The following is a 26629-nucleotide window of genomic DNA, read 5'->3' as shown; positions in this document are numbered from 1 at the left end:
ATATCAGACAATTATTTCCATTCTTGTCGTATAGGGTGTTAGGCTGATCATTCAGCCCTTCTCATAATACCTGCCAATTGCCCATCTTATTTTCCGCGGTGCGACCGGCGCGGGCTCGGGCGCGGATGCGTCATTTGGAGCTACCACAGCTCTGCTACCAAGGGCGGCCGGCTGAACGTAGATCCACGCCAGGCTTCTGTTTTCCATATTAACCACACGTTTCATTGATATCACATAACATGCCGCTAGTAAAAAAAAACAAAACCCAACCTGTAGATCGTTAGCGTGTCGCAGTATTGGGTTCACCTTGAGGTGAGGGAGCGTGTGGGAGATTTATAGACGTGTGCTGTGGCCTCTGTCGCCTCTAGGCACCTGTCTGTGGATTGACAGACAGGAAGCCCTAGACCACGTTGACGAAGTTTCTTCAGTGAAGTTGGGCTGAACGTTTAGTCCGTAGATGGAATGGACAGAGAAGATTCCCATCTTGGACTCCCTTTGACCGGCTGCCATCACAAAATTCAAGCGATCGAAGGAAAGCGTTGTACCTGGGATCCCAGCACTGACCTACGTGCATTCCAGGTTTATTATCAAAGGAGGTGCAACGTGCAAAGGCCTTAGGCCTCGTCACTTGCCGAGCCCTGTCTGGAAATCCCAGTGCAAACCTTCCCATGACTCCAGGCTCGGGAGGATGAGCATTCATGGGCCGTGGACACGAATGCACGAGTGCACATCTGGCACGCTACACTATTTAGACTAGCCTCGGATGCCACATAGACACCAAATGACTTATGCTCACTCCTCCAATCCCGGTATGCCGTGCGCTCTTTTCCCGATGCAATGGTCTATGCTTAGTGGTTCCATGTGTTAATATCCCTGCAAAAATATCGGCATACAAAAATATCGCCAAATTAAATTTTTGCGGGGATATTAAGCCATGGAACCTGCGGGGGACACCCCAGCAACCCTCATAATTTTGTTAATGGAGCGGGGGACCCCCCCGCAACCCCTGCTCCCAATAACTCCATAAATTACCCCCACTAATAATATTACGTATGGCCTTACCCCACGACCATATATATGGCGATATTATTGGTGGAGATAATATTACCTGATACCTGCATAGTTCGCGTTGGACGTCAAACGCACTGATGATGTTTTGGAACAGATCCCGCCCTTTTACAATGCTGTGTTGCTAATGAAATACGAGCTCATATAAACACGTCTGACATAAGAGCATTCCATATGCAAACTAGTTTTATGTCTTCAGTTTTCTGATGATGTATCATGTTTTAGACCAGTAACATTGTTGCTGTTAGTATTTTGGCTCAATGGTGATCTATAAAATATGGTGGCAATTGCTACCAGAGCGCCATTATTCATGGTCTATATGGTGGATTGCCCCATCTCCGCGCGCGGTTTGTCTCTAATGTCCCGGACTGACCACGGCAGGCATCCTGAAGTCTCCGTTTGCTGGAAAGAGTTGTATGGAAGCACCACAGCCAATGGCGATCGGCCTGCAACGCTAATGCAAAAGGCCCTCAACTTTCCGGGATCACATGTGGAATTGTCCTGTGACGCTCTTCCCAGTAGACATAGAACCAGATCAATGTGTCTTCCTGGTCAACAGCGTCCCTAGAATTCTGTGTGCATCTCCTAACCACCAACACACTGGAGGTAGAAAGGCATCATGTAGGTTTATGGACATTAGTGAAGGCTAAGTTAGGAAAAGCACGTGCAGCAAAATAATACATGCATGAGTGTATATGTAGATTTTAATGATGAGCAACATATCTGTCACCAGTTATTGACTGTTTAGGATGCCTTTGCTTCAACCTTAAGGCGGTGCAGGTCATAGTGATACACAGCGGCAATTGCATTAAGATTTGTTAGAAACTTCGCTGCCCTTCCGATGCCTGAACTTACCCAGTTATCTCATGTAACTAGGGAACCAAAGACGGTGGAAAGGGGATAGGGGCTTGGCGGGTGGTAGATCTGGAGAAAGCACGAAGGAACAGTGAATACCATCAGGGGTCTGAAATAAAGAACACTGTCGTGGGAGAAACTCTGTCTTTGTCCTGTGGGAGGATGGGATGATTCTGAACAGGGAGTTGATAGCTGGACTTGGGTGAGACCTCCCGTAGGTCAGCCAGGTAGCTTGGCGAGCTATAATCTCACCACGCCTGTGTTCAAGCTGCAGGGCATTTGCTCAAACCCCTTCATCCTTCCTAAGTCAAAAGACTGGCCACGATTCCATTGGTTGGATAACGATAACACTTAATTTTAAAGAGCTTAAGAGTTGCAGGAATTTGCCGCGAAGCCGTATTTAAGAATGAAATATTAATATTATTAATCAAAGGACTTCCTCAAAGCTATGGCCTCCATTTTCGCTGTAGTGTCCCCCCCCCATACACCGCCCATTAAACGCTCATTAAACTCTGAGTTTTGACCGGCATCATTTTATGGTTATCACAGCTCAGAACAGTAAATGGCGAGGAAAGGGAACCAAACCATTGCAAACTCATCTAACACAATGAGAAGTTTCCTCTGAAGCAGGGAGTCCTCCAGTAAGAGTATTTTGGGGTTCGAGGGAGGGGTGCACATACTGCAGGAAAGTAACAGCACAGAGTGGGGGATGTACAAGGCCGGGCTGCAGATTTGATGTTGACTTGAAGTGCTCAAAGTTGAGTTTCCGGGATCCTGGACTGTGTAGCTGTTATGCAAACAGCTACATCTTCCTGGTACTTCATCTAGAACCTTTAAGCCAACCAGTGAAGATGCTTGAAAACAAGTGGGCCAGGACCACATAAGGGCAACAGTGACGGTACTTGAGCCTGGCTGTTGGTAGATTCTGCCCAGATGACGGGCAGTAGGGTTAAAAAGACATTTTCACAGACATACAAGTGCATTCAACTTTGAGTGACCAGCGAGGAAGGGCATCTGCACTTATCGATGCGTGCCAGAACCACATTTTTCACTTTTTGATCTGTGCAAATATTGGTGATAAACTGCCCGTCATCAGTGCAATTTATGGACTGTGGCCCATAGTGTGTGCTTGCAGCAGCTGTCATAAGGGATACACGTATTTTGATTGTTGCCCTTGTACAGCGATCAGACTGCCTGGATGACTGTGTTGGAGCCCTTTCATGTGCTGGGGCGGAGAGGGCAGAGGAGCGTGGTGTTGGAACCCAGATTTAAGCAGAGTCCTGATGAAGGGTCTGAGGGAATAAGGATCCGGACCATACCCATGCCTGAACAGCGTCTGTGTAGGAAGGCTGGACCGGGACTTTGAGTTGCGTGTCAAAGGGTGGAGGAGTGTGGTGTTGGAACCCAGATTTAAGCAGAGTCTTGATGAAGGGCCTGAGGGAATAAGGATCCGGACCATACCCATGCCTGAACAGCGTCTGTGTAGGAAGGCTGGACCGGGACTTTGAGTTGCGTGTCAAAGGGTGGAGGAGTGTGGTGTTGGTACACAGGTTTAAGCAGAGTCTTGATGAAGGGCCTGAGGGAATAAGGATCCGGACCATACCCATGCCTGAACAGCGTCAGTGTAGGAAGGCTGGACCGGGACTTTGAGTTGCGTGTCAAAGGGTGGAGGAGTGTGGTGTTGGAACCCAGATTTAAGCAGAGTCCTGATGAATGGCCTGAGGGAATAAGGATCCGGACCATACCCATGCCTGAACAGCGTCTGTGTAGGAAGGCTGGACCGGGACTTTGAGTTGCGTGTCAAAGGGTGGAGGAGTGTGGTGTTGGAACCCAGATTTAAGCAGAGTCTTGATGAAGGGCCTGAGGGAATAAGGATCCGGACCATACCCATGCCTGAACAGCATCTGTGTAGGAAGGCTGGACCGGGACTTTGAGTTGCATGTCAAAGGGTGGAGGAGTGTGGTGTTGGAACCCAGATTTAAGCAGAGTCTTGATGAAGGGCCTGAGGGAATAAGGATCCGGACCATACCCATGCCTGAACAGCATCTGTGTAGGAAGGCTGGACCGGGACTTTGAGTTGCGTGTCAAAGGGTGGAGGAGTGTGGTGTTGGAACCCAGATTTAAGCAGAGTCTTGATGAAGGGTCTGAGGGAAAAAGGATCCGGACCATACCCATGCCTGAACAGCGTCTGTGTAGGAAGGCTGGACCGGGACTTTGAGTTGCGTGTCAAAGGGTGGAGGAGTGTGGTGTTCGAACCCAGATTTAAGCAGAGTCTTGATGAAGGGTCTGAGGGAATAAGTCTCCGGACCATATCCATGCCTGAACAGAGTCTGTTGAGTAAAGCTGGACCGGGACTTTGAGTTGCTTGTCAAACTAGCCTCTGCTTGGATATGCAGCTCGTTGCACAGCCAGGACACACTTTGTGAACTGGGAGGAAGGTTTTGTATTCCCGGACGTTGTGTAGACTCTTTACATCAGTGTAATATGGTCCTTCCACCTGAAGCAGGGATTGAGGCTGGTTGCGTGATTCAGAAGTCGCCGAGGTTTGGCCAGTATTCTGGAGGGGAGGTCCCTGTACGCACATCACAACAGTATTGCATGGAAAGGCAACTGTAAGGACCGGGCCAATGGCTTCTGGTAGCAGAGGTCTGAGGGTTACACAAAGGATGAGGAAGGGATGGAAGGTCCTCTTGGAGACCTTGTTATGAACATGAGTTCAGCTCCGAAGATGCTCCCCGTGTTCCCCACCTCTGAGCACGGAGCCGGGGGGGGGGGCTGGGGGGGTGTCTATAGATGGTGGACAGTGACCTGGGGATCAGAGGAGTGTGCAGTTTCCTGTAGCTGGATTTGTGTCTTTGTAACGTTAAGCGAGGGGCTGTATGAGCAGCAGTGCTCCCCACTTGTTGGAAGCCCCCAACTTTTCCAGTAAGTAGCTTCTCATAGGAATAATGTTGACAAACACATGAAACAACAACTCTCGGCTTTGTGCAGTTGAAACTGTTCTGGTGCAACACGCTGCCTGCATGTGTTTGTTAAGTCATTACGTGTGCAGAGCTGCACTATCTCTAAGGCACGGCTGCACGAGGGAAATGGATGCTACAGACACACGAATCATTTCTTACCATTGGTCCAGGAGGACCTGGCGGCCCATTGCTTCCATCCTTTCCAGGAATGCCCTGCATGTGAAGAGAGGTTGCACAAGTCACATGTCAGCACGGAAAAGAGGTTCTAAAGTATTTAGAGCTGTAAACTATGTTTTGCAGAGCAGAGGCGTGTCTGTACAGGCGCAGATGCATGCCTTCCTCGTTGCTAGGCCGCTGGAAAGAAAGTTCTGAGAAGCGGCTTCTGAACGCTATCCCTCATCTATGAGCGGGGCTGAACATTAAGGTTAGCAGCTCATTGCTGGCCCAGAAACAGAATAGCTTACTAACTACATTTTATAAGAGTTCTAGACATACCAAACTTACTACATAGACATACTACACAGAACAACCAGATAAGACTACACTGACTCATGAGATATACAGCAATGACTATGTTCGCTTATTACACAAATAGCTCAATGTCAATGGATTTCTGTATTGCACACTTACATGGTCATATGACACTCACCTTACATTGTGCACATTTTATCATGTTTATATGTGCATACTACAATGCCCAAGTGTATTATAGACTTCCAACACAATGGGCCTCATTACACGGTAGGCGGTAGCCATGGCGCTATTAGCGCCATTGCTTCCCACTTACCGCATTCCGGGTCCGTGTTCCCGGAATAGGGACTTACCGAGTCATTCCGACCTTGGAGGACCCGGTAAGTCACCATTCCGGGAACGATTCGCCATTCCCATTTGAGCCTCAATAGGGCTCAATGGGAATGGGGAAGGAGCTAATAACGTTCCCGCAATTTACGGTACCGTTATTAGCTCTGAAGTCCCTTAGTGGGTCCCTTCCATAACGCCTGGTAAAACCAGGCGTTAGGGGAGGGACCCGATAAAGGGACCTCGCAGTAGGCCGGTAAGGGATTACCGGCACCGGTGCCCTTACCAGTGCCGGTAATCGCTTACCGCCTACTGTGTAATGAGCCCCAATGACTGTATGGGTTATGCTCATATTATATAACTCTCTCTAGACCAACTACAATCATTAATTTGATGGTAGTATGCTATGCTAGCTATACTACAGATGTTCTACGCTGGTGATGTGGGCATACTACACCAAGTAACAAGATATAATGCACTACTATGTACATTGTAGAGATACAACACTGGCTGTTTAGGCATTGTGCGTTGAGTATCTAGCAAGGCTGCAGTTTCTATCTACATTGTAAATATATTACTTCAGCTGGTTAGTATACTAGACTGGTTGCTTAGGAATACTACAGTGAGAATCTAAAAATAGTACAGTGGCTATCTACAGTGCAGATATACTGCACATGCCACGCTATTTGGCCATGCCACATTGAGTATGTAGATATAGGCAGTATACTATCTATACTGTAGACACGCTGACTTCTTAGGAACGTCACTATGAGACTATTGTGTCTTTATTGTAGGCATACTACGCTGGCTACTTAGCCAAAATAGAATGAGCATCCAGACACAGGCCATTGTTTATATATATAAATATGTGGTAGACAAACTACCCTGGTAATTTTGATATAGCAAAATAAGAATGTAGATATACTAAAGAACCCATTTATAGTGTAGGCACACTACACGACTATCTAGACATGTCACACTTTCTATCACTATTATAGACACGCCACCGTGACTATTTTGGTAGCCATAATGCACTTACTACCTAAAATGGCAGCATGTCCTTGTCTGAAGTTGAATGTTGAATTTGACCTGTTGGTAACTGAACATAAACTCTAGTCCAGCAATGAGGGTGCAAACCGAGGGGTCTTATAGGGCATGGAATTGCCAACACTTCCTCCTTTCCAAACCTGGTGGACTGTACCCCTTTGATATGGCTGGAGCCTGAACTGACCGCTTCTGAGTCTTTGAACCATGCCCCTCTCTTCTAACAAAATGGAGCCCATGCCCAATAACTGTGAACACTTTCACCTGACGCGAATGATGTACTCTCACTGTTACTGGTCTAGATTGTTATTATGAAAGTGGCAACAAAAGACTATATTTCAGCCGAATCTGAAAGTGTTTAGCATTACAGCTCGCATATTTCCTTTCTGACAATATTCGTCGACTTAAATTAGCATGTTGTTTAGCAATTAGCATGTTGTTTAGCGTCAAACATCCTCGTTTCACTTGTGTTGCCTTAAATGCCAGTCCCAGGCCTGAGTCTGCATTAGAATGAAATGAAATACCCTAATCCTCCCCGCAGACCATGCTGATGACCCAGAAAAAGCCATCTTCTCAGTGGAGTAACTTTGCTGAAAATGTTGGGGGGGACATGACATCTGAAGGAAAGGTGCCCCAGCCAAATGAATGGGGACAAAATGGTGTGCCATGAAAGTTGGGTAGGACAAACACCCCTGGCCCCCCCTATAATTACGCCCATGCATCTTCTTGTGAACTCACAACCCTCTCAGTCCTTTGACTCAGAAAGCTAAAAAGAAAGTGCTTTCTTACCCTGGGACCTTGTGTTCCTTCACGTCCTGGTGCTCCCGATCCTCCTGGGACACCCTGGGCACAACAAAAGAAGATTATGCTTTAGGATTTCCTCTGCATAGCAAGAGGTGCTTTCTGAATGGCTCCTGCGCATGCTCAGTGTTGCTACAGTCATGGTGAAGCAGAGGTCTGAGGTTTCCGCATGCCATGCGTAAGTAGGTTATTCAGGTCTGGTTTTCTATACATTCTGGGATTTGTAGTTCCACTGTTCCCATTTTAAAATTAGGACTGAAAGTCCCAGAATGCTAAGGGAACCCAACACCAGAGGACCTACTCACACATGGAAAGAGTAACTTGAGAGCTCAGTAGGGACAGCCAGGCCTGCTAGTATGCATGTCCTAGCAAGCTGCCAAACATGAAGCCACCCCCTCCGCACTTTACCCTGCAGCTATAATGCATCGTGGAATGCACCTGTATTGTTGCACATGCATATTCTCTTACATGGATTCCTGCTATTTCTATATTTACTGCTATTGATATCATACAGGCTTAACTGTCGACTAACGATGCATGCCCTTCACAATAATAACAACATCCGCCCTTGAGGCGAGCCCACAAGCAAGACAGGAGGGGGTGTTCTGCCCCAGTGAGCCTGTATATAATAATTACGGCGTGTTTCCATACAAATAACAATAGCTCTAACATCAACGGGCGACTGGAAGATGAAAGCAAATCTACAGTGAAATACCTGTTGGCCTGGAAGACCCAGATCTCCTTTGTCTCCCTTTTCTCCTGACGTTCCCTGCCAAAAGAGAATTGCACAGTTAATCACCACTGCATGCTGCTGTCTAGCATTCACCTGCAACCACTACTGCATGTCACTGCCTGGCATTCACCTGCAACCACCACTGCATGCCGCTTTCTGGCATTCACAAGTGGCATTCACCTGCAACAACCACTGCATGCCGCTTTCTGGCATTCACCTGCAACCACCACTGCATGCCGCTTTCTGGCATTCACCTGCGCCCACCACTGCATTCCGCTTTCTGGCATTCACCTGCAACCACCACTGCATGCCGCTTTCTGGCATTCACCTGAAACCACCACTGCATGCCGCTTTCTGGCATTCACCTGCAACCACCATTGCATGCCGTTTTCTGGCATTCACCTGAAACCACCACTGCATGCCATTTACTGGCATTCACCTGCTGTGATTTGTTACTATAGTCATGCTCCGCAGCTGTAGCCTGATCGGCAACATTACTGCACAGAGATCTTTTACACACATGATATGAGCAAAGGGACTCCTCTCTGCAGGAAATGCCACCAAACTCGTTTACGATGGCATGGGGAAAGCAAGCGCTCACTCGAAGAGTCTGCATGATTTAGAGTCATGCAAGACTCCATTGGGGACATGCGGTATTGTTTGTTTGTTTCTTTCTTTATTTATTTGGTAGTGCACACCAAACCCTTGGGTAGCTGGGCGCAAACAGGACAAGTAGGCTTAAGCTTAGTTACAGAGCAGGTTAGTTACATACATACAGGAAATATACATTTACTGCCACTTCCCGGTTACAATACGTGGTTGGGAACCTGTGGTCACATATTTCATATTACATATTACAGTCGAATAATGCAGTGGATAGCAAGTACATTGAGTGTGGTAGGCATCACCAGTATCCGGTAGCAGGTGCAGTCTTAGTACAGGACAGAGCGAGTTAGGAGTCATTTGATCGTAGCCAGTTCAGAAGGTTAAGTCTAAATTTAGTGTAGGGTTGTTCCAGTCTAAGATCTAAGGGTAGTGCGTTCCAGGATTGTGCTGCTTTGACCGGGAAACTGGCGCCACCAGCTGTGGTACATTTGAATCTAGGGATCTCCAGAGTGTGGGCATTGGCGGATCTCATGGGGCGTGTAGTGAGTCTCTTATTTGTTCTTTCTGAGAGATATGGTGGTGCCAGGTTGTTCAGGCATTTGGACTTGAGTGAGACTGTATTAAGGAGGATACTGTTGTTTATTTTTAACCAGTGGGCATCTCTTCTGAATTTGGATACGTGCTCTCTGTTAGGATATTCAGGGCTGCTCTTAGGGCATTATTTTGCAATCTTTGGATTTTGTCAGTGATGTATTTGTTAGCTCCTGAATACAAGGCATTATAATAACCCAGTCTCGGTATTATGAGTGCGTTGGCAAAGGTAATGCAACTAGTTTCAGAGAGAAATGGTCTGCAGGCTCGGATGAGTCTACAGGTGAAAGCTGTTGTAGATGCTAGTGAGTTAACTTCATGGGTAATACTGCATGCAGTACTGCTTTCAAGTGGAGTTAATTACCTCCAACTGAAAGCCTGCTAAAATGAAAAGCTTCATTTATGAAACTCAAAGTTTGGCAGAGTGGTAAAACATCTGGGTTTCCAAAATACTCAGTGATTTACCACGACAACCAAACTCGTAATGAGACTAGTCCACATTCTCATCAAGAAATAATCAGAGTAATTTTGTTCCTTAGTTACATACATTTTTGATGACAGACAATATATTACAAATTGCATATTGATGGACCACAATGGTTAACTATCTAAAATTCCAGAATATATTTAAGATTTTCTTTGCACACCAACCAGAATCTTCATAGGCCAAAGGAAGAAACATTGCGTGTTGATGACAGGTTCTGTACCTCACCTGCAATCAATATTTCATTTTCATTCATGAAACCCCTTTAATACTGTGTGTGCGATGGGCTGGCATGTAAGATTTTTAGCAGCACAATGCATTGAAAGTTAGTAGGTGAAGTGCTTCTCTTCATTTTGGCCCTTATTGCTATGATCGCCATATTTATGCCAAAAGGCTCATAACTGTCCTGAGGTCAGTCACTTCTTTCAGCTAATTTCTTTTCTAACGCCATCCCTGTTCCTAGAGAAGCCAATGATCAGAGACCTATCCCTGCTCTTTAATCCATACCTCAGTGGAGGCGCGTAAGTGTTTGAAGGTCCAGCCTTATCCTATGTCATATCCTTGTCTCAAGCCCCATCCTTGTCTTGAGGACTGTCACTTTCCCAAAGTACATTCCTGCAACCATACCTTGAGGGCATTGTTATTGGGTCTTTGGACATGTCACAGTCATAGTGCCATACATCTCTATATTTGAGGGTGCATGCCTTTCTTTGGGAGTGATTGGGGGTCACAGGATAATTTAGCAAATGTCTGATAGGGATCTTTGTCATTTGTTCCACTTTTAATACTGTGAGAAATTTGACCATCTGCACGGTGGGTGTGCGCTCGCCTGGGATTTATTGATATTTTCAAAGAAATGGAATGATGGTACATGAACCTCTGGGAAATGTGTGGGCCTAATCCACATTTTCCTATGCTCACAGCATGACATACACATAGACCTGTGTACTCTGGGTGGACACAGCCTACAGGTGTATTCCACCCTGTCATATTTAGTTGGAATATGACTGCCAAGAGTACATCAAGGCATCTCAGAAGTGGGAAGGCAAAACCTTCCTCCTGCCAAGGCCAGCCTAATTAACTTACAAAGGATCCATGGATCTGCCCTTTCCTTTGTTACATGCTGGTGTCAACCTTGCATACTAATCAGAGTTAATTCAAACAGGCCCACAGAGGCCTGGTTGCTGGACTAACAATGGACAGGAAAACCCCAACAACCTTTGATATGCGCTGTTTCAACCTGAAGCCAGTTGCCACCTCTCAGTATCAAGGGCAGTGACCTGTCATGTCTGGAACTATCTATTTACAGTAGTCATTCCATAAGGGGACGCCATTCAGAAGGTACGAGTATGTGGTTTGGCGAAGACCAAATGTCTTTTTCCGCTGCAGCTTCAAGGGAGACGGGCCACTTTAATTAGGAACCACAGAGAGCTCAATTAACCAGAGAGACCCTTAGATCCACAACAGACAGGAAGATGGGTAGGGCTTACTATCACATGTTTTCACCCCTTTGCCTTCTCTGATGCATAGCACTCTGGTTATGACCCCATGCATGCAGGACATTGTTAGTGAGGACCCAGGATTGGTTCATTAAGGTAGGCTTAGCCTACACCAATCACTGGGGACAATTTGGCTCTAAAAAAGGGCCACGCCCCTCTTTTGGAGGATCATCCGAAGACTTTGCATGGAGCAACTAGAAGAACTCATTTGGATCAGTCTGCCTTAGAGCTTCCGCCAGTGAATAAAGGCCAGGATTTCCAAAGAGGGAAGCAAGATCCCTCCCCTAAACATCTCCCAGGGAAGAGAGGGAGATATTGAATCCAGAAGATCCTCCAGTAGCTCCAGAACCGATACCTGGCAATCACAGTGTGCCCTGCTACGCTCTGCAAGCAAGCTCCCTAGGTGGGAAGTGCCAGAGAGTCTCTGAACCAAACACATATAAGGCCAGTGCCTGCAACACTCTTCTAAGCTTTGGGCCGTCCACCTTAAAGGACAACACAAGCCCAGTGAAGAAGCTAGGAGGAGTGCATCGACAAGCATCAACCAGCCTCACTTTAAAGGACATTTTCGAGCCATTTGAGCCCCTCGAGCTGCAACCAATTGCACCTCTGACTGTTGTTACACCGCAGTCACCAACGCCGCCCAAGACGCCTCAACCAGAGCTTCAGACCCGCCGACTAGCACTGAGACAATTCCTGACCCTGAGCCACCATGAAGGCCACCCTGTAGCCGTTCCTCCAGCCTCGCTTGCCGAACTGCCTGCCGCCTGATACCCGCAGCTGTCTCCCATCGTCAACTCTGTTGCAGAAGCTGCAAAGCGCCCTGAAACTGACTCGACCCTGTCGAGCACCAAGAACATCTACAAGCACAAGGGTGGGTTGATGGGGGTCAAAAGACTGGGGTTAGGGTGGGTGGGTTTTGGTCAAAAGACTGGCAGTAGGGTGGCTGGGTGTGGGTCAAAAGACTGGGAGTAGGGTGGCTGGGTGGCTGGCAGTAGAGAGAGTGGGGTAGGGTGGGGGTCAAGAGAGTAGGGAGAGTGGGGGCAGGGTGGGTGGGGCCAGAGAGAGGAGGTAGGGTGGGTGGGAGTAGGATGGGTGGTTGGGCATAGAGAGTGGAATGCAGGCGTGGCATTGCTGGTTGCTATGCCAACCAGATCATCTCAGTTCAGAGCCCCATTTCCCTCTCTCTCTTTTAGCTTTATGTGTAATTCAATTACAATTTTAAAATAAGATGTAATGGCATATGATTGGTCCTAGCTGGGTTTCGGATTTAATTGGACTTCATGAACCGCAACCACCTATGGGATTTTCCCAAAAAAGACTCCCCCAAGAATGTAGAAGTGTTCATTTGGTTTGCTGCCCTTTGCATTCCGGGACTTGTAGTTTCACTTTTCACATTGTAAAGACAAGATTGAAATGCAAAAACTGCATGGCTATGTGGGATACCAAGCTAGGGCTGGCTACATATCTCGCATGTGTCACAGAGATAAGGAGGAGCTGTCAGCACTGCTTTCAAGCGCCACAAACCTGTCTCATAAATAATCACGGGACAGGAGTTTCAGCATCCGCCCTCCTAGAGGCATACCTGTGCATCATATTACAGAAGTGTGACTGCTGGGTCACATTATGTGTGTCAAATGTGATTTCAAGTTGTCCAGCCACCCCGTGTGTGATGTAAGATGACAGGGGGAAGGACCTGAGCTGGTACTGCACAGAACAGTCAAAGGGGTGGTGGGCAGAGGTGGGGGTGGGAGGAGGATGAGACATAGTGAAAGGAAGAGACAGAGAGACAGTCATGGGTAGTGGCTGAAACAGGCATAGAGAATGACACAGAGAGCGGACAAGGAAGGTGCTTCGGGTCAGAAACAGGCAGCAAAACTGTGCTACGCAAAGACAAAAAAGTGGACTGAAGCTTCGCCAGGTGTCTGCAGGTCTATGTGTCTTCTGTGCCACACTTAGCCAGCTTCTAGGAAGCCAGTTCCTCTCTGGCAAATAAATCACTGCTGTGGACCTGTTTAGGACTTTGCCAGCATGGAGGACGCACTGCCGTCTAACAACTAGCTCACCTGCCTCATAAATCAGAGGCCTGCCTGGCTGCCTCAGTCTCCATCTGCCAACAGATCACTCCGCTCAGACTTTAAACATAGTCCGACAGGAGTTCATCTGACAAAAAGCATTGGTGCATACAAATAAAGATCGGATGTGCATCTAGTTTCGTGCAGTCATTTTTCTCCTACTTTGGTAGCGCGCACCGGTCCCCCGCAACAGCAGCAGGCCTGCAGATGCGAGCGAGAGGGTCAAAGCCCGGCTGGTGCTTCAGCCATTTCATAGCAAAGCATCAGCAAGTTGCCATGCCAATACCATACACTGCTCCCGAACTCCCATTTTTCCTTTTTTATTTTTACATTTACAGTACCAATGGTTTAGCGATTAGGTGGCTAATGCCACCAAATCGCCAAAACCAAAAATGGAGTTAGTCCAGTAATGTGAGATAATCTAGAACCACCCTTATGTGCTCAATTCCTTGCTGTCTGAGATAGAGCTGCATAATTGACTGCCGCTGTCCACTCTTCCTTTCAGCTGAATACCTCTGTGAAGAAGGAAATGTTATCTGTGGTGATACTGTGCTCTATGAAGTTCACTTCGGCCCACTTGGATGCATAGTCTGTGAGCACAATTGCAAACCTCACTCCATGCGCGATGTTGTACCTTGGGCTGATAAAGTTGACAGCTACTTCCTTCCATACTTCACCTTCCCACTCCACGTTCTGTAGTGGAGCTATCCTGGTAGATAGCCATTTGTCACTCCCGTGATAGACTGGGCAACGTTCAACCAGTTGGCCTACTTCTTGATCCATGCCACCAATTATGTTACCTCAACCTTCTTTCATGAGGGATTTTCCCTAGCTGATTTGCATGATTCTTGTTCATGCGGGATTTACCAGCCTGATCTGAGCAGCTCATTCCCATTGCTGTGGGTCTCTCTCATTATTTGGCTGAATGGTTGAATCTTATGGAAGATGTTTCTGTCAGATGGCCACACACACAAGTTCTCACGAACTTCATCACTGTTCCCAGGAGTGCATCACCTTCCACCCAACACTTCCAGGTTTCTCTTGATATAGCTCCTCATGTGTGTTCCAGTACATCTCCGATGCTCGCAACCAGGCTTTATCCTTGGCGATACAGTGCATTACCGCTGGAGGCTATGAGTGGCCGGGACCACCTGTACATCAGCGTGTTCTGCCAGCCGGGATACATTCTACTATGATATTAAACTCCTGTAATTTTGGGTACAACCCAGCTTGCCTTGGCATGAGGTCCCCTACACCATTGGGTACCAGTATGTTTATTTATTTATTTAGATTCTTCTATAGCGCAGACCAGGCACAAATCCATTGGAGTGCTGTACAATTTCACATATATTGAATATAAACACGATTCAAACATAAATACAAATCTGAAAATTATATAAACTCATTCCATTTAAAGCCCTAGAAGTATCACCCAGGTACAGAGTCACTGTTAACTCATTAAAAAACAGCTTGCCGCAACCAGGTTTTAAAGTTGTTTCTGGATTTCAGGTTGTCAGTGGACAGTCGGTGGTCCCTAGGTAAAACATTCCAAGCTGATACTGCTGCTCCTGACAAAGACGTACATTTACGGACTTCCAGACACAGGAGCTCGACTTCTTCGGTCTCTTGAGCCCCCTGAAATGTTTTACTTTTTGGCCAAATAGCTGAGGATTTGCCAATGGATTGCTTTATAAGTAATAAATAGCAATTTAAAGGCAATCCTGGCCTCAAGAGGAAGTCAATGCAAAGAGAGTAAAAGTCCAATGTTGACTAAAGGTTTGCAGTCTGTTTGCAGCCTAAAAGGCCTTCTCCACAGATATGTTTGAAAATGAGTGGCTGAATAAGTACCGGCTAATACTTCCCTCCAATCACTGAAAAGTGCCTCTCTGAGTCTTTGAGAGACATTGCATCAAAGGCTATGTCCCTCATAATCGCCACTGTGCTATGGATGAGGGCCGCCGCCAGTCCGTACGTTGTTGCATCAATAGACACTATTGTTTGTAATTCGGTGTCGAAGGCACACAGGCATGGTGTATCCAATATCGCTCCCATGACTTTCGTGAAAGCATTCTTGCATGCATCCGACCATGGCGAGTAAGCTCCTTTTCGTAAGTGTGCTCTCATACTCACGGTGGTAGTTGAATAGACTTTGACGAATTGCACGTAGTACTCTGCCATCCCCTTGAATGACTTCAGCTGATCTCGGTCCTGTGACTACTGGCTTGTGATGTTGCTCTTTACCCAGCTCCCTTTCAGATGTACTCCTTCTTTGGAAATGGAGCACCCTAGTTAGCCTAGCTGTTTCTGCGGTAACAAGCACTTTTCTCGGTGGAGGCTTAGTGTGCCGTCGTGGTGACGATACTCGGTCCAGTGACTCATTGTGTTTCTCTTACAGCCTGCCATGGATGAGTCTGTTGTCCTGGTAAAAATGTACTTCCTGTCTGCCTTCCAACGGGATCAACATCAGTCTTTGGAAAATATTTTTTGATCCAGTATCGGAATGTGAATTTGAACCAGGGATACGAGGAGTAGGTAGGTTACGTGAATCGAAAATACGAAAGAGCATTGTAAATGACATTTCATATTGGGATCTGATTGCTAGTCTGCATAACAAATTAATAATGTATCACAGTGAATTCCACTTTGCGATTGTTCTAGTGAAACCTTTTGATATGTCCTGTTAACCGGAGGCCAAGGAAATCTTATTTAAGGCCTCCATTTAGGATTCGTGGAATTTGCACGACCCTCGAGCCCAGGTCAGTATATACTAATTCTAGTGATGTTTTAGCAGTCCATTCAACTTGTAAATATCTTGAGTGAGACTGGAGGTTAAGAGAGAAAAGGGTATTCTGTGTGGCAGCCTTTTTTGAAGAGACAGGCGGGCATGCCCAGAATTCAATCCATTGGATGATGCACATTGCATAGAGTTGTGTTTGGGTGGCAGTATGTTGATTTTAGAAGGTGGGCATAAGGAATTTAACTTGTGCAACTAGGTTACTCCCACCACAGAAAGCTAACTGCTATGGATATTGTGTACATTTTGAATGCAGCTGTAATGGATTTTATAATGTATTTTAATTGAATGTGTTTTAACTATCTCAATGACTGTATGAACGGAGGTGTGATGTTAACTGTGCTGCTTTTACGGCATTTTAGGTCAAAATAAAGCATTGAAATGAAATGAGAACAGGTCAAGAGAAGCACAGTCCGAAAGACACCCTTGTTTATAGGTAGACCCTGATGGGGTGATGAATGTGATGCTTCATCGCTACACACATCTTTAGGTAAATTAATTTACTTGATGTTAAAAAGTTATTTTACTCACATTTGGTGCAACTCCGAAAAAGTCCAAAAGAAATTTCAACAAGATATCCAAAAAAAAAATGTACTTGCCGTGCACTGATTAATTAACTGGACTTGTGGGGATGATTGGTTCACACACTCTAGGATACACGAGAACGAAACTCCATTCCAAAACTGCTACGCACTATTTCAAGATCCCTCTTTGTAGATCAGAATGATATGAAATATTCTGCACATGCATCATTGCCATGAACCCAAACCCCCGACTTGTTCTACGTCAGGAGCAACGAAGACTGATGGAGCCTCAAAGTGTGAAACTACAATAAAGGCTGAGCGGCGATAAAAACGTGTGATCAGGAGTGATTCCATGATGGATTGAAAACATAACCGTCTGTGCTTTTGGGCATTGACGCAGGGTCGCCCAAGTCAAGGCAGAGTAAATGATGTTACCATTCGGCAGGCTAGGAGAGGGGCAGCTCCCGCCCCCACCCCTGCTCTTCTCCCCCGCAAGTGCAGAGACACGCTGTCTCTGTCACACAATGCCGAGGAAGGGTGTGGTGCGAACATGCGCTTCGCCCTTCCTCCAAACAACAAGGTGCTAAGGACCTACCGAAAACCAACAGGCACGCAGGGCCCAGGTTCAAAGACCTGCCCCCTCCTCAGGGGGCGAGACATGTCGGCTATCCGGCCGGGGGCTGGCGCACAGCCCCCACTACTATACACATCAAAGACTTATAAATAAGAGCAGAATGCTCTAAGAAAACACAATCTGTTTGTGGACCCTGAACGGGGACCCAAACTGACAGGAGGTTCACTGTTCACTTCCACACTTTGCTTCTTTAGCAATCTTCAAAAGTTCACTGCTTACACAGCGTCTTTTCTCCCCCCTTTGAACATTGTCCTGTTCATAAACTCCAGGCGAGCAGCGAGAAATCGCGCTGAAACAGAGGACACCTACCGGGGAGAACGCGGTAGAAGCAGGATCCAAGCCCGGCACGAACGAGCGCGGAGGAAAAACAGACAAAGCGCACAGACACAGACATCTGTGTCTTTTTCAGCTTTGCAGACCTAAAAGACATGGGTCACAAGCGAAAATCACGGGAACCTCCAGCACCGGCACAGAAACCAAAATCACCCCACTTGCTTGCAGCCATGGAAGCAGCAGAGTACTACGGCTGGCTCTGGGTCCGAGAAAATATGTACGGCTTACCAAAAGAAGGGGTCCCCATACCAACCAGGCATGAGGACAAGACGACACCGGCAAAGAAAAGGAAGTCTGCAGAAGGCATGGGAAAAGGTAACAAAAACTGTCTAAATTGTACGAGAACATGAATGAGATGCAGCAATTATTGCTAGAAATTAGGGGCAAACAAACACCTCCCACAGCCGAGTCCAGGCAGGCAGACCCCATCTTACCAGTAGTACCAGGCATCACAGTTAGCACCCTCCCACCAACAACAGCTACAGCACCACCATTGCCAGCAACACCAATAGCAAAGGTGCCAACAACACCAACATCAGCCGTCACAGTTGTAACTGCGCCAACAACGACAGCTCCTGACACAATGGGTGCTTTAAAAGCATGTTCAGTCCCCAATACAAATACCCCAGGACTGTCAGGAGGAAGCATCAACAACCCACCGGACACAGTAATGATTAGTAGTTCCCAATTGGATCAAAAACTTAAATCTTTTCAAGCAGAAATATTGAACAGATACAAAAGGTGTTTATCATGGAACATTGACCAAACAATCACCATATGGGTGAAAGAGTTCAGTGAGATTTATTCACTGATAGAAGCCCAACGCAAAGGGATAGATGCTTTTAGGGATCCCAAAAAGATAGAAGAGAAAGCCATAGCCAAAACGCCCAGGTAGAACAGAATTGGGACAACTGGCTACAGGCTTTCGCCATTTTGGCAACTATCTATGAAGAAAAATTAAAGTTGCTCAAAAAGGGAAATCCTGGCTAGCATAAGACATTAGATTCAGGAGAAGCATGTCAGAGAGGCCATCAATAGAATGGGACGAGGTACAGAATGACTTATACATGTTAAACGCAGAGCCTCCTTCAGAAGAAGAGACCGTGCAGTTAAACCACAAAAATAACAAAAACTCACAGGGCCCGAGGCCCCCCGACAATGAAAACCACAAAAAAGGACAGCAGCCCTTTCGGAAGAACCAGCCATGGGGGGCTAAATCTAATACCCACAGGCAGAACAAAAACCATTCTCAGAAAGCCAACACCCCTTGTAAAAGCTTTGGGAAAAACCAGTGCACAAGTGGAAAAGAATGCTGGTACAAGCACACTTGCATGAACTGCAATGGTGACCATGCAGCGACTAACTGCACCAAACTACCAGCCAAAAATACAAAAGAATAACATCAACTGCATCTCGCCAACCCTTTATCTAACCCTTGGCTGCTCACCCATCAATCCAGACAATTTTAGAGAGGCTCTCATGAATTACCCAGACAAAGAAACCAGTGAAACAATCTGGCAAGGTTTCACCCAGGGTTTTGTCATCCCCTTGAAGGGCAGCGGGTCACTGAATGTCCCAAACAACCTAAAGTCAGCCTGGGACAACCCACAAATGGTCGAAAGCAAAATTGAGAAGGAATTACTACTAGGCAGAATCGCGGGACCTTGAGACCGCATGCCCCTCAAAGATTACATAATATCACTGCTAGGTCTGGTCCCCCAAAAAAGAGCATGGGTAAATGAGGCTAATTCATCATCTATCCCATCCCAAAGGCGATCACTAAATGACGGATTTCCGCACACGGAATCAGCGGTATCGTACACACACTTTCAAGAAGCGGTAAGACTCATACAGGAATGCGGCACGAACGCCCTGATGGCCAAACTGGACATCGAATCTGCTTTCAGATTGCTTCCGGTCCACCCAGACTCACAGCAATGGCTAGGTTTCAATTTCAAATTCTATGTAGACAGGTGCCTCCCCATGGGATGCGCAGTATCTTGCGCCCTATTTGAACAATTCAGTTCCTTTTTTCAATGGTGCTTTCAAAGACAGAGACCAGGGTCCAGGGTAGTACACTACCTCGACGATTTCATGGTAATGGGGCCGGAAAACTCTGAAGAATGCAGTAGAGCCCTGGAAACATTAGAAGAAATGGCCGCACAATGGGGCATCCCCCTGGCAGCCGAAAAAAACGACCAAACCAGCCACCAACATAATTTTTCTAGGCATTGAAATAGACTCAGCGAAGAGCCTATGCAAAATTCCAGAAACAAAAATAGCAGAACTCCTGGAAAAAATACAAAGCTTGACAACAAAAGACAAAGGCACGATGAAAGAAATCCAGTCACTAGCGGGAAGCCTTAACTTTGCAGCCCGAATTAACCCTCAAGGGAGGGTATTCTCCAGAAGTCTGGAACTAAAAATCAAATCTTACACCAAAACCCACCTACACATCCGACTAGGCGCAGAGGTGAAACAAGATCTAGGAATTTGGGGAAATTTACTTAAAGATTTTAACGGGACAACACTTTGGCTTACCCCATTGAACACTTTGACAAAAAGAGTCCTTTTCACCGATGCAGCAGGGAGCAGGGGTTTTGGAGCCATACTAGAAGCAGAATGGGTGGCAGGACACTGGCCCATAACAGGGCAAGCTGCAGGGTGGACAAGAAACATCACCCTCCTAGAAATATTTCCCATCTGGCTTTACACATCTGGGGCAGGCAGCTAGCGAACTCGGAACCTTTGATCTGGTGCGACAACATGGCCGTGGTAGGCTCTATAAACAGAAGATCCACTAAATGCCCTTTAGTGCTGAAACTCCTACGAGCCATTACAGTGTTCACACTACAAGAAAACATTGTGGTGAAAGCAAAGCACATTGCATGAGCAGACAATAATATTGCAGATGCTTTATCTCGCTTTCAGTGGCCAAGATTCCGGGAGCTAGCGCCGCACGCCCAGGAACAGATGACGCCAATACCAACAGAATGCTGGGCAATAATGGGAACCCAAACATAACGGCACAAACGCAAGCGCCGAAGAGCAATGGCCGGGGTGCTCAAAAAGAACCAAGCACCTCAAAAACGGGTGCCAGCCAACAAAATAAGGGCATCAACGCCGGCGCCAAAGAGCAGTGGCTGGGGTGCTCAACAAAAAGCAGGTACCTCAAAAATGGGGCCTCAAAAAGTTGGGCATCAGCACCGGCGCCAAAGAGCAATGGCCGGGGTGCTCAACAAAAAGCAAGTACCTCAAAAATGGGGGCCTCAAAAATGTTGGCTTCAACGCTGGCGCCAAAGAGCAATGGCCGGGGGGCTCAACAAAAAGCAAGTACCTCAAAAATGGGGGCCTCAAAAATGTTGGCTTCAACGCCGGCGCCAAAGAGCAATGGCCGGGGTGCTAAAAAAACAGGCACCTCAAAAACGGGTGCCAATAAAATACTGACATCAACGCCAGTGCCAGAGAGCCTAGGTCGGGATGTCCAACGTGATACAGGCACCTTTAAGACGGGTGCCAACAACCCCCTGCCAATAGAAAATAAGAATCCTGGCACAAGTTTCTTAATAGAGATGGCAGAGAAAGCCCTGGCAAGCACTACAGCAGCTCAGTACAAAGTGTTTGCAAACAGTATTTAGAGCCACAGGTTTAAACAATGTCGAGTTAATAACGATTAAAGACATAGAAACATTCTTAAAATGGGCGCCCGAGCAGGGCTTTAAAAGAGACTGGGCTAAAAGACACCTAGTGGCAATCTCATATTTTTCAAAATTACAGGGTGACTCAGACCCCACCCAGAAAGCCCTCATTTCCTACGCCATGAAAGGGTGGGCCAGAGCAAAAGGGCCTCAGGTAGACAACCGCCACCCCCTTGATTTCAACAAACTGGTAAAAATAGCAGACCAGTTAGAAAGCATATGCTGGCACCCTTATGAGATCATATTATTCAAAACAGCATTTTTTCTGGCCTATTTTGGGGCTTTTCGGGCGGAAGAGCTTATCGCCTCCAGCACCAAGGCCACAAATGGTTTAGGTGTTATGGAGGTCAGGGTCAGACAAGACAGCGTCAACATAGAAATCCAACAGTCAAGAACTGGGGCCAAAAGAACCATTAACATTTGTTGTATCGACGATGCAACAAACTGCCCAGTATGCATCACCAACCTCTATTACGCACAAAGGCCCAAGGTTGGGGGGAGGTTCCTGATCCACAGGGATGCCTCGGCACTAAGCCGCTACCAATTTAAAGGGGTACTGATGAAAGAAATCAGCATCGCAGGGTGGGACCCCAAGGACTTTGGCACCCATTCCTTCAGAATAGGTGCAGCCACCTCAGCATGGCAAAGAGGCCTGGCTCCATCACAACTAAAAAACATAGGGGGATGGAAGTCAGATTTCTACAAAAGATACATCAGACCACAGCTAATATAGCCACCCCCACCTTTTCTCTTCCTTTCCCTCCCCCCCTGCAGAACCTACAGGCGCCGGGAAGATCTCGCTCAAATCAGCATGGATTGTCAGCCACTCATTTGTTTTAAGAACAGGCCGATGGGTGGAAGAAACCAAAGAAGGTCCGCCTTTTAGAAACACCATCGCTTCATGGTGGGGCTACAGGGGCCTACGGTGTGAAGTGGGAGAATGGAACAAAAGGCTCCCACCAATCCCCTCACACCCCTGGCCTAGAGGATCGCGGCCCAGACACCCGCCACGAGAGGAGTTTGCCTATCTACCAGGCGACCAAATACCCTGGTACAGGAACATACGGATGTGCCCACCAGCCTGCCCACCAGCCTGCCCACCAGCCTGCCCACCAGCCTGCCCTGCCCATGCCGACACCTGCGGCATGGATAAACTCGACTGAACCATTCAACAGTACCTGCGGCATGGATGAACTCGACTGAACCATTCAACAGTAAATGAACACATCGTTAGAGATGCCATGATGACCTAGCCAACGGTCAGCACACCCATGCAAACATGCACACTGGACACTCCCACACCAATCCACACGAAGAACATATTCAGTGCTATGACGTAGGTGACGGGCACACCCACTGACGCGCATCTTTATTATTTTTCACACAGGTTTTTCAAAATGCAGAAACGCAAGACGCACAACGAACTCATCTAAAATGCTTGCTGACGCTTCTCCTAACCCATGCATTACGATGAGGAATATAACGAAGATATGGTACCGGGGATAAAACAATATGATACCATAACCTAAAGCGCCGTGCATCAAACATCCCCACCTACGCACCAGGCCCAAGTAGGCCGCAAGCAAGAGCCTCCATGAACATTGAACGAGCAAGAGTACAATTGCTGACCCTGCAGAATGAGCCCGGCGAGAACAGACAGTCAAGGGCACAATGTTGCAAACTCGCATGCCACAAGCCAAGGTCACACCTGCAAACTAAGCCAGGCACACAGTGGAAAATGCAATATTAAATGTGCAGAATTCTGCCTCAACCACGGTCTCTCCTCATGTGACCAAGCCGAACCTGACAGGGTGCCAGGCCCAGGAGGAGGGAGGCGCCTGGATCCCACGTTTTGAGACACAGGCAGCAAAAATTAGGCGACTCAATGGACATCTGCGGCGGTGGGAGTAGTCTGCCCTCCAGCATATGAACAAATCCTCGCATTGTCTGCACATACCCATAGTTATACATTGTTGCAAATGACAGGTGCACCGCGAGCTGGGAAAAGCGATGGTCCCAGACTGGGGGGCTCGCGAGTGGACCAATCAGAACATGGGGCTCTTATCACTGACGCCATTAACATTAGCCAATCCTCAGGGGTCTTCATGTAACAATTTTCATGTATCTAATTGAAGGGACAGCCCAAGTATACCACCTGACTGACCCTCAACCACTAACAGCGTTCTCTATACGTGTGCTATACTAACCCTACCACTCGAGGAACCAATCCAGAGTGGCGATAGGTTTTTTGCTAACTTTCCCGGGTGACGCAAGTAGCGCGTCATACTGAGGTGAAAAGGGCCTGCGAGCCCCACGAATTGAGAGAGAGTGTCAGGACGGACGCGTACGATCCTTGACCCATCCCTGCCGTTTTGTTTAATAAACAGCAGAATCACCTTGCTTCTTGCGTGTGCCTCATACTCATTTTTGGGATACACGGGAGGAGTTGGGGCCTCCCTGCCCGGAGGTCCGCGGACGGCCCAGCCGACCCCGGGAGAATTTTCCCCCAGACAAGTTGGAGGCACTGCTGAGATCTGTTTAAGATCTGCTTTTATTTTATTTTTCCGAGTGCTCCCGTTGCGAGGAGGCCCGGCAGCGCGTCCCCCTCTGCCGCTGCCCCCTTTTGAGGACTACAGGACCATCGCGGAACTGCGAGAAGACCGGACAGCGCAATCCGGATATTGGCCTTCGGGAGCCGGTTGAGAAGTATCCCGCCGCTTGGAGGGGTGCACGCAGTCGAGCGGCCCCGCATCAAGAGAATTTGGTGAGTATGCCACGCCCAACAAGCAATGTGAAATTGTGAGGGAGGGAGGAGGAATAAAATACGGGAGGCGGGAGGTGTTACACAGGTGCGCGGCAAAGGTTTGATAAATTAGTGTTGACGGTGAAGTGAATGGTAGCTGGACAAGTGCGAGAGCAGTCTGCTAAGTTATGGAAGAGGAGGGGGCGGAGCACGAAAACATCACGTGCGGCCGCTCGCAGACACTGATTGGCCTTGGTCGCGACCACGTGTAAGGGTGTGTGTGTGTGCGGTGTCCTACAATTTGGTGATTATTGATCAATGAGTAGATGAGGATCCCTATTGATTGAGCAGGAAACTTGATAGATAGATGACGTTTCCCTGTAGGCGGTAGCTAGCTGGTTGCCTAATACGGAAGATAATTGGCTGGTTAAGCCCTCCTGTCGAGGGGCGTATCACACGCGAGGTGACGCAGTGTGCGCAGTCCGATTATATTGTTGATTACCTTGTTCCAGGCGTGACAGGAAGACAGCTGTGGGGTTAACGGTGGTAGATTACAAGTGTATATTGAACTTTTAAAAACATGTGAAGAACTTACCAGTACTTTTGGAGGAGATCGGTGATGTCACCAGTAGGGCTTTCATACGATATCTTGAACACAAGGCATTTTTTCTCTCGGAGAGTGGTGGGGAAGAGAATTATGGTAAGGGAGTGGAGACGGAGATAAACGGTAACGAGTAGATCGGGGGAGGGTGAAAAGGGGGACGTGGCTGCGCACGGAGAACGCCGGCCACGAAAAGTGAAGAAAGAGGAGGAGGAGTAAAAGAAAGTGGGACGGCTGTATAAGAACGTCACACAGGGCACGCAGCCGCAGGGGGCTACGTGCGCCTCGGCCGCAGGGGGCCGTAAAGGTGTTCGGTAAAGGAAGAAAAGAAAGAAAAGAGTATACAAATGCAAATGCTATATTTTACTATTTTTCCTTAGCGGACAATCGCAAGTCCCCAAAATTACGGGGCTAGGTAAAAATATAAGATTGTATAGCGTACACTGTTAGCAAGATAACCGCTACCAGATAGGGGTAGGATAACAAGTGAAGTGCTACTATGTCATACGGGACAGGATCAGGAGGGTGGGGGAACACCCTCACTACCCCGCTGCAGCACATATGTAAAACACTGTCACCCCATAGGGAGAAACTGATCAAATACAGCATAGAATGGACACAGGGGACGGACAACAAAATGACGACACCATGGCCGCCTAATGGCAGTTTCGATCCATATACCCAACATTCACTATTAACACATCTGCATAACACATACAAGGGGAAGAAGCTGACACACCACGTGGAGGTGTTTAACTTATGGAGGATGTTCCAAGGGTCCCGACCAGGACCAAACGGAATGTTCATTATGGGGGAAACAACGGAAAAGAAGAAGATTAAGGAGGAAGGAGAGAATGGGAAAAAAGAGAGTGAAGGAACACAGAACACGGGGAACGGACAAGAGGGAGGAGAAAAGAGTAACAACCTAAACGAAAAGGAAATAAAAAAGGAACAGAGCAACGATATGCCCCTAGCGAAGGTAGTGAAAAAGGAGGAAGGGGGGTTATATCCTTTAACAGAACTACGAGAAATAGTACAATTAAGGGCGGCTGAGGGGTACTCGAACCCGGCATACAGCCCGCCACCATATACAGCTACAGGTGGCCACACGGGAGGGGAGAAGACTAGTACGACGGGATCAGCTCGTACGAAGATGCCCGCAGGGGAGGGGAGGACTGGCGAGGAGCAGGTCGCGGAGATAAGTAATGATGAGTGGGTAGCTGCGCAGGTACTATTAAAACTACGAGGTTCATTAACAGGAGAAGAGAAGGAGGCAGTAAGGAAAAAGGATGAGGATAATACCAGGAAGAGTGAAATGAAAGGGGAAGAGGGCAAAAGAAAGGGGGAAGAGCTGTTACGACAAAAGGAAGAGATTTTGGAGGAGCGATTAGCAGAATTAAGGGATGAGCAGAATGCACTGATAAAGCAACTCGAGAGAGAGGAAAGAGAGAGAGCACGGGAAAGGAAAGAAAGCAAGAATGAGTTGGAAAAAATGAGGGAACGAACTGAGGAGCAAAAGAGAGAAGCCGAAAGGGTGAAGGCAGTAGCAGAAAGGGTATCCAGAGCAGCACTGCGTGACAAGAAAAGAGAGGAAGAAGAGAAAGAAAAAGAAATGGAAATATGGAAGAGGAGATTACTATCAGAAACGACAAGAAAATACAAAGAAGGGAGGATGATAGAGGGTATATTAGAGCGGGAAAGAGCGAGATGGGAAAGGAAGAGAGAAGAAGAAAGGATAATGGAAAAGATGAGTAGTGAAGTGATGGAGGAATTGAAAAAGAAAAG

General features: G+C 47.3%; 1 protein-coding gene across 4 annotated transcripts in view; it reads right to left on the bottom strand.

Moving 5' to 3' along the window:
* COL14A1 (collagen type XIV alpha 1 chain) overlaps nucleotides 1-26629 on the bottom strand; it is a 699289-nt gene that overhangs the window by 78680 nt on the left and 593980 nt on the right. For all 4 annotated transcript variants that reach the window (XM_069621559.1, XM_069621558.1, XM_069621560.1 and 1 more), the window contains 3 exons: nucleotides 8245-8298; nucleotides 7518-7571; nucleotides 5046-5099 (listed from right to left, as the gene is read on the bottom strand). In XM_069621559.1, the coding sequence (XP_069477660.1) occupies nucleotides 5046-5099; nucleotides 7518-7571; nucleotides 8245-8298 (162 nt within the window). The remainder of the gene's footprint in view (nucleotides 1-5045; nucleotides 5100-7517; nucleotides 7572-8244; nucleotides 8299-26629) is intronic.

The sequence above is a fragment of the Ambystoma mexicanum genome, chromosome 5q (assembly GCF_040938575.1).
Source record: "Ambystoma mexicanum isolate Mex_15411 chromosome 5q, UKY_AmexF1_1, whole genome shotgun sequence".
Lineage (NCBI taxonomy): Eukaryota > Metazoa > Chordata > Amphibia > Caudata > Ambystomatidae > Ambystoma > Ambystoma mexicanum.
This window is presented reverse-complemented; position numbering and strand designations above follow the sequence as displayed.